The sequence below is a fragment of the Protomyctophum bolini genome (assembly GCF_963924005.1).
Source record: "Protomyctophum bolini genome assembly, chromosome: 4".
Lineage (NCBI taxonomy): Eukaryota > Metazoa > Chordata > Actinopteri > Myctophiformes > Myctophidae > Protomyctophum > Protomyctophum bolini.
The window spans coordinates 19385987-19403674 of NC_137865.1; the positions used below are offsets into that span (position 1 = coordinate 19385987).

At 43.4% G+C, this 17688-nt stretch overlaps 1 protein-coding gene across 4 annotated transcripts in view; it reads right to left on the reverse strand.

Moving 5' to 3' along the window:
• Window positions 1–543: 543 nt before the first annotated feature.
• mob2a (MOB kinase activator 2a) overlaps window positions 544–17688 on the reverse strand; it is a 96604-nt gene continuing 79459 nt past the window's right edge. For all 4 annotated transcript variants that reach the window (XM_080762535.1, XM_080762534.1, XM_080762532.1 and 1 more), the window contains exons 2-5: window positions 12740–12900; window positions 10443–10536; window positions 5961–6085; window positions 544–3121 (exon numbers count right to left, since the gene is read on the reverse strand). In XM_080762535.1, the coding sequence (XP_080618661.1) occupies window positions 2802–3121; window positions 5961–6085; window positions 10443–10536; window positions 12740–12900 (700 nt within the window). In that variant the 3' untranslated portion in view covers window positions 544–2801. The remainder of the gene's footprint in view (window positions 3122–5960; window positions 6086–10442; window positions 10537–12739; window positions 12901–17688) is intronic.

Here is a 17688-nt window from a genome sequence, read left to right on the forward strand (position 1 = left end):
CTAAAATGCGGAATGCCTAACGACAACCTAACTATACAGGCTAAAACTATAGAAGCATCTGCGCTCTGAACACTGGTCAGCGAGTGGTAGGCATAAAGAAATGCATGCATTCATTATTTGATCCCTGAATTAAATCCATCATCATAGAAGAACACGTTTATCCACAGTCACAAGGGGGCGCTCTGTAGTAGTCTGTACCAAGAAGAAGATCTGACGATGAGTATAATAAACTGGAAGAAAAGTAACGAGTGTGTGTTCTGGTCCTGTTGATTGATCAATCAAGAGGACCAGTCCAGAACACAGGTGCGGCTGCCAGGATCACATGGGTGTTTCCTAACAAACCCGACAGTCCGAAAACATACAACAACTATGAATATCATTGTCATTTTATCATTTTAACACTGTATTGGATCACACACACACACACACACACACACACACACACACACACACAGAAAAATAGATTCATACCGGTATCTATTTTGTGCATTAGAAGTTTGTCATGAAAGTATAAAGAAAAAAACTAAGACACAGAGACAAAGAGGCATTTCTGTCTTTTATTAGATTATAATCCGCAGAGCTTAAAATATTAAATTGCTTTTAACTTAGTTAATAATTAAAATACATAAAAATGAAAGCCAGAACTGAAGAACCCTGCAAACAAGAAAACAAAAATAAAATAAATAAAATAAAAAGGATAATCATAAACCCAATCCTCCTTTCGATACAGAGGCTATGTCTGACGGAACCCGCTTGCGATTCTTTGTACAGTGAAGTCCAAGCAGACATTGTGCATTTTCTATACATGTGTAATGATATTTATGAACTAATTTCCTCTTTGATAATAAAAAAAAGAAAAGAAAAAGAGAAACAAAATATTAAAGGGACAAAAAAATATATCTAAATGTTGCGCTGGGAATATTGATGACATGTCTTGCCTTCAGCAGTTGTGGACAGTAACAAAGTACAATTACTCTAGTACTGTACTTAAGTAAGCTTTTTGAGTATCAGAACTTTACTTGGGTGTATTTATGGATACTTCCAAGTTTCACTCCACTGCATTGCAAAGACCATGTACTTTTGACTCCACTACATTTCTAGGAATGAAATAAAAGTACATTATGAATTAACCACTTAAGCCATATTTCAAATATAGTGAAAACAACTGATCTACAATCTCACATGTTGTGATGCGCTGTAGTGAGCTTGTAGATCTGCTATTTTCACTATCATCAAAATTAGTTTGTACTTTTTTAAAGCAAGTACTCCAGTACTTAACTCAAAGTACAAATCTGACAGAGCAAGTCTCACTTGAAATGGAGCAATATTTTACCAGGAGCATCTATATTTTTACTCAAGTACTTGGGGTGGGGGTGGGTGAGTACTTTGTCCACCACTGAATTTCAGCAATTTGCAAACAGCAAGGCAGAAGGAAAGAAAATGCCCCCAAATTCTCCCCCACATTCTCCCCACCTGTCACCACCTCCTCACTGTGGGCATGCAGACATTGAGAAATGTCTTTGTCCTTCTCCTGTGCTACTGGAGAAAGGGGAGGGGACAGGAAGGGAAGGGGAGGCTTCTGCCACGCTGTAACCCGGCAAACAAGCTCTGACGTCTGGAGAAGAGGTGTCCACCAACCTTCACTAGTAGGGCCAGATATGGGCTTCAGTCTCGTTAATAGCAGTTCCCTCTGACCAGATTAAATATCTAATATACAATCTTTATATCTTCTTCTGTCTCTCAATCCTTTGTGTGGCATTTGCCACGCTGTGTCTTTACCGACCGACCGACCCCCCCCCCCCCCCCATATGTAGGTTTCTATGACAGGGCTGTTAGGAACGGGATACAGCGGATGATTATGTGACTACAGTTATACAAGATCAAACATCTGTAATATGGAGGAATGAATGAGATCGGCCTTGTGGAGAGAGGACAGCGAGGGACAGAGCGAAAGGGAGAGAGAGAGCAAGAGAGAGCAAGAGAGAGAGAGTTAACTTCTCTCTGGCAGCAGTGACAATATTCTTTCAGGTCCTGAGTAGGAAGCGCTTTTATTAAACATCCCCACCAGATACTCAACCTAAACCAGTGATTGGCTAGTATCGCCCCGCCAGGCAGTAACATGGCTCCCTACTGGCCAGCGTAGTGGCCATCCACCCTATAGTCTGGACCCCCCCAGCCACTAGGGGGAGGGGGGAGGTTGTAGCGTAGAGGACTGTAGGATTAACAGAGATACCTTTCTCCACACGTTTCAACAACACTGTACAATAGCATGTTTAAGCAAAGCAAAGCCCCGCCCCCCGCATCCTACACTGTATGACAAGCAGATAACGGGGGGGAGGGGAGGGGGGATGGGCAAATGGTCACACCTCACGTCCTCCACCGAGCGAAAAAATAAAAATAAAAACAGAAATTAAACTAAATATAACTCCATAACATCGGAGAGAAAAACAAAAAAAATCAAACACATTTTTTTGTTCCTAGTTTAAATTGCAGAGAAGATGGGAGGGATTTGCCCCTTGGGAGGAAACACTCACGCCAATTCCTGCTGGCGTGACAAACCCCTCCCCGCCACCCCACCCCCTCGATAAATCCTCCCCCCCCCCCCTCCTTCTATCCCTCCGTCCGTCTGGCTGGTTGGTGTCGTAGCGAAATATAAGGGTAGTGGAAGGTCTCTAAGTCCTGCTGGCGCCGTTGGTGCCTAGGAAAGGGTCAGGGGGGGGCAGGCTGCAATTTTCCTCTCTCCGTCTATCTTAATCTTCTATCACCACCCCGGGCGTGGCGGTCTCACCGCTGGGTCCTGCTCATCTCTCCGTCACGTGGTTTTGTGAGGAGGGAGAGGGGGCCGAGGGGTCATCAGCGGGGGCTGGGGCGGGGGGCTGGGGCGGGACGGGGGCGCAGAGGATTTCAGACAGGTCGTCCATGATGCAGGTCTCCTTGGGGTCGACCAGGTTGAATTCCCTTACGAAAACGATGAAATGTGCATACAGAGTGTTCAGGTGACCCTGCAGGTCCAGTGCCACCGTCTCTTTAAAGTGCGCCCAGTAGAGGTGAGCCAGCACGTGGAACAGGTACCGGCAGATCTTCTTCACCAAGGACTCGAACGAGTTGGGGAACTCCTTGCCTGGTGAGAGAGAGGCACAAGAGACACGGGGTTACAATTTAGGCATTTAGCAGACATCCTGACAGTTTTCTGAAAAAGCTATGTTTCCATGTCAGTCGTTCTTCGATTTTTCAAAAATAACAGATCTACAAGCTCGTAGCGCGCCACTCGGTGGCGCGCTATAAGCTTGTAGATCTGCTATTTTTCAATAGCTAAAGCATAACATAATGCTAACACCAAAAGGGGTCCCCGCCCAGAATGGGTTAATCCAGTGATTTACATTAAGCAAGAACAAAAAGCATGGCAATACTGTACGTCAGGGGTGCCCACACTTTTTTGACTTGAGGTCTACTTTTAAAATTGCCAGCTCAAGGTGATCTACCAACCAAAAAAATATTATCCCATTGCTTAAAATACTCAAAATAAATAACATTAAGGCATTTGGACTGTTTCAAAATCAATTCTATTTATTTACCTTTTCAGTTACCCCACATTGTTACTCCAAATGATCGTCTGTTAACTTCATGTGGGAAAACGCTGATTCACATAAATATGTGGAGCCAAATAACGCTGTGAGCGAGGCTGCACAAGTCCTGATTTTGGATACTTTTCCTCCACGAGTAATTTCCAAAACTCTCCATCGCGGGCGCGCAACTTTAACTTTAACTACAGTCAGCCTGCAGTGCCATGAACTCATTCTCCAACGCAGAAGAGTTCATGTTAAAAAGTGTTGCTATTTTCGAGGCAATGGAATCAACATCAGCTTCTGAATGGGAAGCACATGAATGTAGCGATGGGCTCGAGTAAGGCAAACGCAGTTGGACTTGGAATGTGACATCGTGAAAAAATAATCTTCTTCCCACTCATGGAAGTGATAGGTTTTAGGCTTCTTTGCTGCGCGCATCTTCCTATATGAACAATGATGGATAGATATCCTTTTAATTTGTTTGTTTAACAACAGAACAGAACCGACGTTCCCCACACTTGAAAACAAGGCACTGCATTGTGGGGGGTTTTAAAGCCGCCGCCGCGCCGCCGCCTGCCCGAGGCGAGGATATATATATATTTTTCATGACAGGGCCATGCGGTCTACCTGCGCAGCGCTTGCGATCGACCGCGGTCGACGTAATGGGCACCCCTGCTGTACGTCATATACAGTACATACAAAGTAGTTATCATTAATCATACGTAAGCGTAAACGTAATCATGGAATATTTATAAAAATAAACTATGCATATACACTATATTTACATAAAATTCTATAAATCTACATAAACTGCCATCTAAGTCTACATGATAAAATGCTGTCTAAGTTAAATAAGTTGAGCCTTTGCATATGCCTGTATGGTCGAGGCTAGGGCAAATACTATGGAAAGTGCTATCGATGCTAGGGGTTTAGATTTATTTAGACTTTATTGAGGCTCAATAATTGAATCTGTGACTCGCTGTCATGCTGCATTATATGTGGTATGTGCTACACTGATTAAACATAGAGTAAGTGATATTGTTTTGTTAAAATAAATGTAGCAAGCACTCTATTCTGATCATACTCATTGCTATTGAAGTTTCCATGTCTCTCCAGGTCTTTAGTAGTACAGAAATGTATTTTCAACTTGTGATACCAATTTGATCAAATCAGGAGAGAGAACTCATGCAGGATTAACAGGTGAAATGGGAAGTGGTGACACAAAGAAATGAGCAGACAAAACTGGAACACTAGCAATTTTAAGCTGATAAATATGTACTCTCTCTGAATTTGGCAACCCAACTGAAAATGTACTTTCTTTTTTATTAAAGAGCTGGAGAGACGAGGACATCTCTGATACTGAATAAGCCTATAAGTATAGCAATGATTACTAACGGAATATATAGCTTTGACCTTAAAGAGAAGACAAAAAACTTTTGTTTTAACAAAAAGATGACTGTCATCATCCCTGTGCATCGTGTCACACGACTACATGTAAACCAGACTTTATTGAAATCAAATAGCTGGCCTGTCGATGACCAATTGTAAGAACAATGTTGGTATGTCATGCAGCAGCACACTGCCCTGCTGTTCAACAAGTGCACCAGCAGAGGGCCCTGCAGCACCATATATTGTGTTGACAAACATCTGTATCATTTAGAATTCAAGATTTAAAGACTGTATTTTGATACATGTAATGCAAAAGTAATGTCCATATCGCATTATATAGTACAGGTTCCCCTTACAGGACCCCTGACTAATAAGACAAAAAAGCCTTCAAATATTATACCCTCTACTAACTAAAATAAAAAAATAAAACCACCTTAAATATTTTATTTTTCATAAAAAATAAAAAATCTTTCACTGAAAAGGGACTGCTCCTGTCGCAAGTTGATAATGTCATATGTCCGTGTGTGGTCAGCCCTATTGAATGCACATGCTAATATATTATCCTTATGAAGTACTGAGTTGTTTTATAAGCATCAAAGCAATATTTACTTTATATTAGCACATACATTCCATATATTCCATAGGGCTGGAACACACATGACATCATCAACTTGCGACAGGAGCAGTTCCTATTGACTGAAAGATTCTCTTTTTATGAAATAAATAAAATATTTAAGTTGTTTTTATTTTTATATTTTAGTTTAGTTGTAGAGGGCAAGTAAAATGTCTTAAGGCTTATTTGTCTCATTAGCCAGGGATCCTTTTAAGTAATAAAGTGTAAGTAAACCTATCACCTTCTCCAATACTGAAGCACAGCTGGAAATCCTGAGCGCAAATGTAACCCTTTAAAGTGTAAATAAGAACATGGGTACATTTTCAGAGTTGAGGACTTTGATTTAAAGCCGCTGAAAGCCTGGAACAAAAGAAAAAAAGAAAACAAATTACCGTATTTTGTAGGGAAGATGTCATCGTCTGTGACCAGTTTTTGACAAAGACTCATGACAAAGTCGACGTATTGAGGAGCAGTGCACTTCGTCTTCTTCCCCCTCTCGTCGTACCAGTAGTATATTCTGCAGAGAGGGACAAGGAAGGGGTTAATGTTACATGATGTCACATGCTGCACATTTCACACATAAATCGCCGGGCCGTTAGCTTTTGCCAACAACGAGATGCCAAAAATAGGTGATCCCAGTTTCGGAGTTGTTAAGTGTGTTTCGTACATATTTAAACAAGAGCTTGTGAGTAAAGAACTACATTGGAATTAGAATACAAGTTATTCCCCCCCCCCCCCATCTCATGAAGACATCACATGCACATTTTTTGCAACGTGATCCGTGTTGGAAGTGACGGTGAGTGCAGAACAGGATATTTCACAACTACGAACTGGGCTCATCATTTGATTCAACGTTCAGTGAATGTTTTTCCAAAAATGTTCACGGTCAGTTGGGACAAAAAGCTGGTTACATATCAGGAAAAGCATTTCCTGAAAATCATGATTCATCTACAGCATCCATTAAGACAAGACAGAGGTGTAGACACCTTTGTCATCATCATCAGACCTGATGATGATGACATTGATGACACACTGCCCACATCCTGACTGTTTCACCACTCTGGACAAACCCAGATTTCTGAATGACTGGTGTCTGTATTACACTGGCCTCAAGCCTGCCCCCTGGTGTACTGGATCGACCGCACATGTAAACGTCAAGCCATCATTGCTTGCATATTTTCATTCCAGTGGACTTAGTGAACCCACTGCCCCCGGGCCTTTCATTTCCTGATCGGGGCCAAATTCCCTGCAGTCTCGGGAGTAACGCGACACCGATCCCCCTGTCGCTTGACCCGGTCCGTCCGCTGGTCAAACATTTCCGGGGAAGCTGACCCAGATAAGCCGAGCGGTGTAACTGAAGGCCAAAAAGCCCTCTGGGCCCAGCGACAGAGGGGTCATAGTTAGTAAAAGGTCAGGCTGGGGAGTCAACAAACACAACGCCAGTCATGCTAGCAAGCCAGCAGACACCTCAGAGATGGGAGCAGGGCGGCTATTAGCCAACTAATTAAGCCACCTGAGCATGGAGGCCGACTGAGTTACAAAACTGGGAAGGGGTATCGCAGGGGTTGACACTTAAGGTCTCAGAGGCAGGTCATGTTCTACTTGCCCAAAGGCCATGCCCACTAACAAAAGTAAATAGTCCATTATAAAATTACAGGTAAAATTTGAATTACCGTTAAATTACCACTTATCTTTTTACTTTTTGGGTCTGCGTGATAAGAAAATGCCATACCTCAATTTGTATACCAAATACTTACATACTAGCTATGAATATGACATGTTCACATGGTTCACAGGTCACATGTCACAGGTTCACATGTTATTTTATATTTTTAAGTGTAGCAACAGTGTAAACAGCATATAGGTAAACAGTGCTCTCATTTTACATTCTACAGACCAGAAGCCTGGGGATTTAGACGTTTTTTTTAAATTTCGAGGTCAGGCCTAAATGGGTTAAATCGATTAGTTCCATTCATCTTTGCCCCCCTAATGCAAAGAATAATTGGGCATTGTCACTTGTCAGGCCAGGCCAGGGCTGGTGGAAAAGGAAAAGTGGTGTTAGGGTCTTAGGAAGCAGACATTACAAATCCTGAGGAATGTAAAGAGTCCACATAACTGACCGTGTACAGGGGGGGGGGGGGGGGGGAGAGGCTAGACTGACCACAGGATCAGGGGCCAGGGCTCTCCGCTCCTGTTGGGATTGCGTGGGAGAATTGGAGAAAGACTGACTCGACCACAAAACCCGTCTACCCACTTGTGCACACGGTAAAAATAATAATTTGCAGTCACAGACATGCACAACGGAGGTCATATGGGTTGTTCCCGTTGTGCAAGATGACTTCCTTACATTATGGCATAAGCATATAATCATCATGTCTCTCTCTCTCTCTCCCCCTAAACACACCCATCCACCCACTCAAAAAGCAGGTCTAAATAACAAACAAATGGTCCTGTTCCCTCTCATAGCTCATGGAAACTTTTATTTCCAAATATAGTACTGAGCTCTGCCTCAGGGCAGGGGGGCACCGACGCCCACACCAGCCCAGGGTGGAGCTCTGCCTTAGGGGCAGGGGGGCACTGACGCCTACACCAGCCCAGGATGGATGCCAGGCCCCGATACATACAGGAAAGGGCGGGGTGGCGCTCCTGTGGTACAATGGTACGCCATGGCACACACTGTGGAAGAAAGACTGCTGCCCATGACCATTATGAATGGTGGAGCTCACTCTTATAATGTCTTACTGTTAGCTACTTGGAAAATGTAGTAAGCTACACTACCAGTTACTCTCTATTTAATATAGCTCAACTACAACGGAAGCTATCCTCCGGGGGATTGTAGCAAGCTACACTATAAGCTACATGGCAAAAGTAGCTAGCTACATGGACACTACTAGTTCATTTTTCGTTCCCCCCCCTTTTTATTTTTTACAAAATTATCATTTACGCACCAGTTGAGAGACAGGGATTTAGAGAATGCTGACAGGCACTCAAATGAGATGTTAACGTCCTGTAAGTAGACTTAGAAATAAAACTAGAGTTGACTAATCAATACAAGTGGCTCTATTTTGATGAGGCAGTTTCTGCACAGGAAGTCCGTTTGACTTGTAAACAAGCTACGATGGATGAGCTGTCAAAGTACTAGTCGCTAAACCACGTTAGCGATCATATTTACAATATGAAAACTGTCACTTAGACAATGTAGGTTACACACGCTGGAATTAAACAGGGAACCTGCAGGCAGCATTAGGGGAGTAATTCATTGTAGATAAATGGACAGCTGCTACTGATAAATGTAGTTAAGCTATGTAGCGTCGCTACTGCCCAACACTGCTGTTAGGCCTACACACACTACGGGTGCAACAGTTATCGAACTAATCGGTTTAATCGATAAGAAATAATTTTAGGTCAGAAATATACAAAGTATAAAATAGTACAGCAGTAGTGCACCTTATGAAGATGCAGATTCTCCTTTCAATTTGGGCTGTTTCATTTCCACAGTAAATTTAAAACAAATAAAGAACTTGCACAAAAGAAAACTCGTTTTCGCCACTGCTGCCCTTTCACACGCCAGAAAAGTAGGTTATTTCTCAGGGCGTGTGTGCTATTAACAGTAGCTTAAGGTGACAGGGGGTGGAAAGCATACACTCATGACTAAAAGATGAACTTGTGACATGCTTTGTCAGTGACAGCAAATCTCTCACAACTGCTGTGTCTCTATTGTTCGCCGCAGCAGTCACATGTCACAGTCCTGCTTTGGTGTTTAGTTGTGACGTACGCAAGTGTTTACGTGTTTATGTGCGACATACGAAGAGGCGAGAGGACATGATTTGCAGTGTGGGTAATCTGGTTTTTCCAGCCTTAAGTAATACATGGGGGAAGAGGGCCTCTTTCCAGAAGACAAGGAATCACACATAAAAGAGACACCGCACCCCGACTGGGTAAACTAGTTGGATAAATACTCAAAATAAGTTGTATAAATACTTACAGTGGGGCCACCTCCCCCTCTGTTAACATGGCCTGAATAGGACTTCATGTTATGACTGTCTTAAACAGCCGTTTTACTACCGTAGGGGTAGGTCCTGCCCCTACTCTACGGGGAGACATCACCAGCAATTAAGCACCTCAGAGCACAAGGGCAGCCTCCCACAGTGAGACAGCCACAGCATTCCTCTATAAACATCACACGGGCAGCAGTGTCATTTTAAGACCCTGTCTGGTGACTTTGTAATAGCATGTATGTGCCGCTTTTGCCCTCCTTACCTCTCAGGTACACACAGAAACAAAATGCTGTGGGTTGGTTAACATTCAGCCGTGTCTCAGTCAGAACAACCTGGTCACGGCACTGCATGAATGAATTCATCTTTATTCCCTTACGGGATTATAAGACACCAACAACATAAATAAACAATATCACGTTCACTTCCCACACAGACTGCATGTCCTGAATTCAGTGGCATCACCAGCAGACACCAGTTAAAAGGTGGACGTGCCACGGGACTGCAGTGCATGAAATGTATATACATGAATGCATAGCATGCCACCGCAAGCAGTTTGAGAATGCAGTCAGCGTATACTGGGGATTCCAACATGAATAATGGCCCAGTGAGCTCAAACAAAAGGACTGATTGGTTTGAAGGAAGTGAGAATATCCCAGAGGTTGTGACCCCTTCCGAACCGTATAATTATATATAAGAGGTTGAGGCATTCCTAGATAAATTAACCAATGGGACGATAAGACGTCTGATGAATTAACTAATGAGATGATAAGACTGCCGATTAATTAACCAATGGGACGCTAAGATTTCCGATGAATAAACCAATGGGACTCGGCGGAACGGTGCTGAATAAACCAACATGGGGGCGGTTGTACTTACGTGTTGCAGGCCGTCATGGCTTGACAGGTGTCCCCAGTGCAGAACTCTGAGATGGTGCTGTACTGCAGGTTGATAAGGTTGAAGAATGTTGTCGCTGTGGTTCACAAAAAGAGGCACACACACAGACACAACAAAACGGGACAGTTAGGACATCCCAGGAAATCTTAACCACTTAAACCCCCATAGTACGTTGTTGAGTCTCACAGGGCTCTGTGCTTGCTAGTGCCTTTTACATGCATGTGTTTTTTGGGCCAAGGTGGCTAGGGTAGCGGTCTTGGCACCTAGGCTGCCTGACAGCGTGTCACGGGTTCGAAATCCGATCCTGATGACCTTTGCTGTTAGCCTACCGTCCTATCAATAAATGCATAAAAGTATTTCTTAAAAACTATATATATATCTATATATATCTATATAATTATATATAGATATTTAAACATTTTGCTGAAAATAGCTGATCGATTAACTCACAAACGTGTCGCAGACGTGCTTGTGGGCTAGTTGATTAGCTATTTTCTGTGAGTTTTCCCCGGTATACAGATGTTGGGGTTTAGGTGATTAGGTGTCCCTAGTAATAACAGCAATACAAATACTGCCAGGGTTAATATTAGTGAAGGCAGACAGACATATTAGTAATCTGAAACTAAGTTCATGGTAAAGTATCACGCTGCCAGTTTCTCCTACAGAAGATAACATGAGGACAACCCTAAGCTGACGTATGTCTGCCATGTTATCTATCACTATAATCCGTGGAAAGTGACTGTCACAAACAATAATGCATCAAACGTGACACGTGACAGTGTGACTGAGCCCCAGATGAAAAGCACACAATGGGAGGTGGCTGCATGTTTGGCATGCGTTTGGAGATCTGGCTCTGTCACCTCAAACAGGTACTTCTGCCTCAAGGGAACCTCGTCACACTCTGTCACGTGCCAAAAGGACTCCCCCCCCACAATAAAGAGTAGAGTACAATACCTAGTTATTTCATACACACAAACTGACAGATGGATCTGTATTTGTCATTATATAGGCAGTTCATATGACGTTCTTGAAAACAGAACATGTTTGTGTTTCACCGCTTAAGCCCTATAATATGCCAGATAATGCCAGACAATGCACATTTGGGGTTTAATTTTCATCCATGTAAATGGAACAGTTAGCCAGAAGCAAATCTTCATCTGTAGTCCCTGAGCAGGCTGTTAAAAGTTGTGATAAAACTATCCAATACAATACAAGACAAATAAACATGGAACAAATTCATGATCGACAAGTTTTGTGTATTTGAGAGCTTGCACATTACATTTTCAGTCTGGAACAACAAAACCATTCGTAGGCACAAAACATGCTCAGTCTGTTTAAGTGTTTTATCAGCTAAAGAAAAGGGTAGGGAAAGGGAACGCTCAGTCTTGATTTTTTTTTCACCTCGCCCCACTAAGCACCTGGTTGATCTGGGTACGCAACCAAAACAAGGGAAGATCGGCAGAATAAATAATCTTATGATCCTTGCTCACTTCAGCCAAGTAAAAAAAATACGTAAATAATTGTTTCCTTGTTATGTTTTTGTTGTGGAATACTGTGTGTACTTTGTCTTGTCCACAAGTTGTTAGCTTGCAGATCGGCTATTTGTGATAATCGTCATACGAAATAGAGCTCAAGTGGTTAAAACTCTTGAGGAGATGATTGTGCCGATACTGATCATCTTCAATACGAGTTGAAATACTCTGTTGCGCAACATGCACTGGATTTGGCTGTAAAACGATTGTGGTAAAAAAAAGTAAAGAAAACATGCAGGGCATGGTATTATTGAGAACAGGCATCGCTGCAACATGTTAAGGACTTGGCTGTGTCAGATCCAACAGCTCCAATATCAATGGAACAGTGTCCAGATGACAAGTGCATATCACGGTGAAGATAGAGAGATAGATTAGATAGATATATATATAAGATAGATATCTATATATAAGAGAGAGAGATATATATAAGAGAGAGAGAGAGAGAGAGATGTCTGAAATACCACATTCCAAATCGGAGAGACCATTAACTTAGGTTTGGAAAGTTTTAGGGTCTAGTCTAGTATAAACCAATGAGAAGTCAGTCACGCTACATTTACAGCTGAAATACATTTACTTAGACTGGATTAAGTGTTGTCTATTTTATATGGCTCTGGTGAACCTCATCTGTGTTAATTTAACAGAGGCTTTTACGGTGTATATATAACTATTCTTCCTGACAACTTCCGTTTGTTACTCTTAGGAGCCTTTTTAGAGCAAATATACCGCCGGACGGCACAGACTACTCACTGTTGCTGGCGAGCCATTCGTTGAGGTCTATCTCTCTGGGGAGGACCACTAGCTCCTTGAGGTCAAAGTCCACCACGCGGATTTTCGTGAACTCCGTCTCCACGTACTGCTTTTTCTCCTCTGTTGGCGGCTTCTTCCCATTGGGCTTCGTCTTCGACTTCCTGCAAGACACGAGAAGGGAGAAGGGAACGGTTAAGGTTAGGTAGCGGGGATGGACACACATGCAGTGTTGAACAGTACGCAAATTACAAAGTGCCAAGAGATTTCCCCAACGTAGAGTAAAGTCAAACGTGACTGATATACAGAGCAGGGCAGAAACCATCTCCATATTTTAACCATTTGCGATTTTTGGTAAATTAACGCCCTACTTGATCACACTACAGTGTCACACAAAAGCATCAAAAGTACCAGATCTGCATCTTGTAGATCTGCTTCCTATGCCATGTTTGGAATCGAATCCTGAAAAGTAACAGTTTGACGTAATGAGGTTTCCACCCGACAGAGGCGCTATACAGGTGTTTAGAGTAACAAAAGTGGGGTACATCTCTCATTTGATCTCCTGACATTTTATTTCTAGCACAGGTTTTTGGCTGTGAATCTGAATTTCACCAGCGGGATCAATAAAGGTCTTATCTTATTGAATGTGTCATGGCAAACTGTCTGTTAAGATGCAGCTCATGGATTCCAGACATCTCCAGACATGCCCTCTGGGAACCGTTGGGGCCCTATTTTGTGTCTTAAGTACCAGGTCTTATGACTTAACTTAAGACATGGTGGCGTGAGCAATGCGATTTGGCCAGTCAAAATAGCCAAACGGCATTGGACACGCCTCCAGGTCCTAAGTTAAAGTCATAATAACTGATACTTAAGACACAAAACAGGGCCCTTGGTGTCTGTGTGCTAGTGCATGGCTATCAAATGAGGCTGGAAACCTTTCAAATAATACAAGTGTTAGCATTATAACTAATGATGTTGCTCTCACTGCCGCATGTGCCAACAGTGCATGCTGTCATTAGTGTGAACCAGCAGACATGGCATTCATAGCAGCCAGCCCAGCGCCACATACAGAGTTACAGACAGCCTCATGTGGCTGGAGCCTCCCGGGACACAAGTCTGACCTCCGACCCATCGTTACGCAGAGAACTACCGCACAGACGACCATCCCAAGGGGCTTGTACTTCCACTGCTAGTTTTAGCATGAGTATGTCACATCACACTCTCCCTACACTTCCAGGGCCATAACCTCTTGTCCCCCCCCCACGCCTCCCGCACTACACCCCTCCACTGACGCAGGCTTATCTGGGGGTCAACGGTCAAAAGGCTTGATACACTAGTGAGAGAAATAAAAAGAGCTGACACTGCACGGCTTTGTTCTGTTCAGCCGCACAGCTAAACATAGACTTAACTTGCACGGATCTGCTCTCAAAACTGTTCCCACCGCCAGTCTTCGTTTCTCCACAACATGGAGGATAAAGCCCAAGTCACATATAGTTGCACTGAAAATGTCAGATCTACAAGGCTCACCACACGGCGTGTTCAGAGAGCTTGCAGATCCGACATATTCCGTGCGCGACTTCGGCACACACTTGGCTATAAATTATTCTTAAGTGGGCCCCCGGCTTGAAGTTAATAACTTGATATTGAAGTATCTCTATTCCGGGCATCAAAATTGAACTTGAGCAGAATATAAACCGCATGATCTGCATAATTCTACACCCAAGGCTTTTCTCGTTCTGTAATGACTTAAGTCCTTTCTTGCCTTTACGTGTGGCCTCTCTGAATGTCTACGCTGTGCTACCGTTGTTTGGGTTTGCTTGAGGACAGGGGAGTTATACTTTGCTTCCCCTTGAATTTATTGTGCTGTTGTTGACCTTCATTTCCGCTGCACTCTGCTCCCCTGCCCTCCTCTCTCTCCTCCACTCTCTCCGTCCTGCAATCTTTTCTATTTCCAACAAACCCCCGTGTCTAAAAACAATGATCCAGCCACGTGTTCTTGGCTCTCGACCTATTCCCTCTTTCAAAGAGACACTCCCCCTGTTCAACTGATTCCCAGAATTCCCGCTATTGGCTGCTGGCCTATGTTCTGCAAGGACATAGAGAAACAAGAGAGAGAATCAGAAATGGAAGGAGAGAGAGAGAGAGAGAGAGAGAGAGAGATGTACTTTTTAGGCGATTTAGGTAATGATGAAGGGTTAGAAGTGTAAACGGTGTGTGTGGGGCCAACCCGAACCCCAGCTGATAACCATGGGAACTAATCAACACGTACAAAACATGACATGAGTGTGGAGCGTGAGGCCCCTTAGCTGGTATGCAGTGTCCAAAAGCCCGTTTTCCCTCCACTTTCAGACATCAACCTGGTCTCCCACATTTACACACCATGCCTTCAGCTCTGTCAGCCCTCCGCTCCGACGCCATTTATTACCAACACCTCGCCATACAACCTCCACTGTCCAAGAGCACCCCATTTTTGAGGGGCTCTAGCCCCTCCTATATTCAGCTGTTAGTGTAGATTTCCATCTTACATTAAAATCCCATGGATAATGTACGTCATATGTGTACGTGCAAATCGCCATTTAAAGTCATGATGATGTACGATGATAAGAGCGCCCCTCACTTCACTGTTTTTTTTTCTGGAAAATGTGATGGAACCGATCATTTGAGTTCCTCAACGTTCGATCCAATTCCAGATCCTAACCCTACACTACACAGTATGCTGCCGGCTAATTATTCATGACGACAGGCTACTTTCTGTTTCTCCTCTACTTTCCATGTCTGATGTCTGTCCGTTTCCCTGCGACAGTTCTTTCACTCAAGCACTGCTTCTCACCACTTCTAGATTCTCGGTGTCTTTTGGTTCCCTCCTTCTCGTGGCTGTAGGCTCACCTGTCCAAATAGACCATTGTGTGGAGGAAGCCCCCCCCCCTCCGTACTCCCATTGCTGCACTCTCCTTTCATCTCTCCGCCATGCCCCTTCTACTCCCCCTGCCCTTCAGCTCTCACTAATCAATAAGACAAAGGCGTTCCAAAATGTACTTCGAAGCAAGGTATTCTAGGAGTTTGGGTGAAATTTGGTCCATGAAACAAATTCAATAATCATTTCACACTCACATGTATATTCAATTTAACACCATAGATGTATGTGCATGCTCAGCACATTGACCAGAAGACAATCATATACCGTAAATCCTCTTTTAGGAACCCGGGCTATTATTTGTCTCAACCGATCCTGATACCGGGATTTTATTGGAAGGAGGCAGCTATAAGAAGGAGGCCTTTTATTTCTAATTTTCAAACTGATCATAATTAACAAATCACATTTTGGGTCAGTTAGAACACAGTAAAATGTATTGGGCTCATATCCTATTGAAACCAAGTCCTCGTGAAATATTGAACAGTGCAGTTGCAGGTGCTCAATGGTCATTTTAACTGTTTTTCCATTATTGGCATATTGCCTATGGTAAATACCATAATAACATCAACACATCAATTTAACTTGAATAACCAATGAATAACCAATGGTATATAACTTCAACTGAGATAGAATACCACAGTACTGTGGTAAAGGCCTACAGTTAGGCTACTGACAAGTTCAGATGCAAATAATAACATAAAAATAAAATGTATGATAGGCTATTTCATATACCGGTAATATCAAATCAGAACAGTGCAACACTGCAGTGCTTCATTCAACGGGAGGGAGAGAGAGAGAGAGAGAGAGACGTCAGACGTGTTAGAGAGAGCGTCTCTCTCTAACGCACGCGCGAGAGAGAGAGAGAGAGAGACGTAGAGAATGTCTGAGAGAGAGAGACTTGTTGCTAACGGGGTCCCGTTAGCAACGTAGTAGCACCGGTATGCTGTTAGCTTGTTAGCTTGTTGCTAACGGGGTCCCGTTAGCAACAAGCTAACAGCATACCGGTGGTACTACGTTCGTTCCATAAAATGAGAGATCCAACGTTCGTTGCATGAAGGGCAGATCTGTGGGGGCTCTCTCCCGAAGTTATTAACTTTGTTGTTGTATTGTGTGCAAGCTGAGCACCGCGGCCACGGCATCTGGACAGTGGACGCTGACAGGCACAGCCAGCCAGAGCAGCGAAAGTAACAGATACGGCACTTGAAAAAAAAAAAAAAAACACAAAAAACCCCGGCTCATAAAAGAAGACCGGAATTTATTTACTTAATTCAACGCCATCCCCGGTGATTAATAGGGGCCCGGTAATTAATAGAAAGGAGGAGTTTATTGGAGGATTTACGGTAGTCATAATTATATTATGACTATCTAATGTTGTGTTAGTTGTACTGTGAACAGAATTTAGCACTACAGGATTTTTCATTTTTACTAAGTTGCTCAGCCCTAACCGTTTCTCTTCTTTTTAAATATTCTATCCGTTTATCAGACGTTCACCTCATCATTTTCTCGCCAAACTTATATTTTTAGTTTAATCTCAGGCAGGCTGCTTCCCCCCTCGCCACTCACACGGAGCAGAACAGAGGCACATCATCCATGTGGTCCATGTGGCTTTCATGCCGTGAGCTACATGTTCCGTCATGTGAAAGAGCTTACTCGGGGAAAAGGAGTCTCTTCCACAGATACCATCAGCTCACACTAACTGTTCAAAGGCCTCTCGGCTATAAGCCCCTCACAGGATCCATTCCACTCCTGTGAAAAGTTTCAAGACGGCTCGTTTTCGTCTCTCCTCTTCCCCCCCCCCCCCCCCCCTTCCTTTTGAAAACATTCTGTTTCACTGAGCCATTTCCTGTCTCTCTCTCTGTAATTTCGTCATTTTCCATACAAACGCCTCCTCCTCCCTCCTTTTGAACATTTGTGTGGTACGGGGAGGTGAATTCTGGAGCCATTAGTTTATTTTAGGATAAAGAAAACTTCCTCTATGCCAGCACCCCTCCCCTCATGCGTACATAGCACACACACACACACACACACACACAGTAAG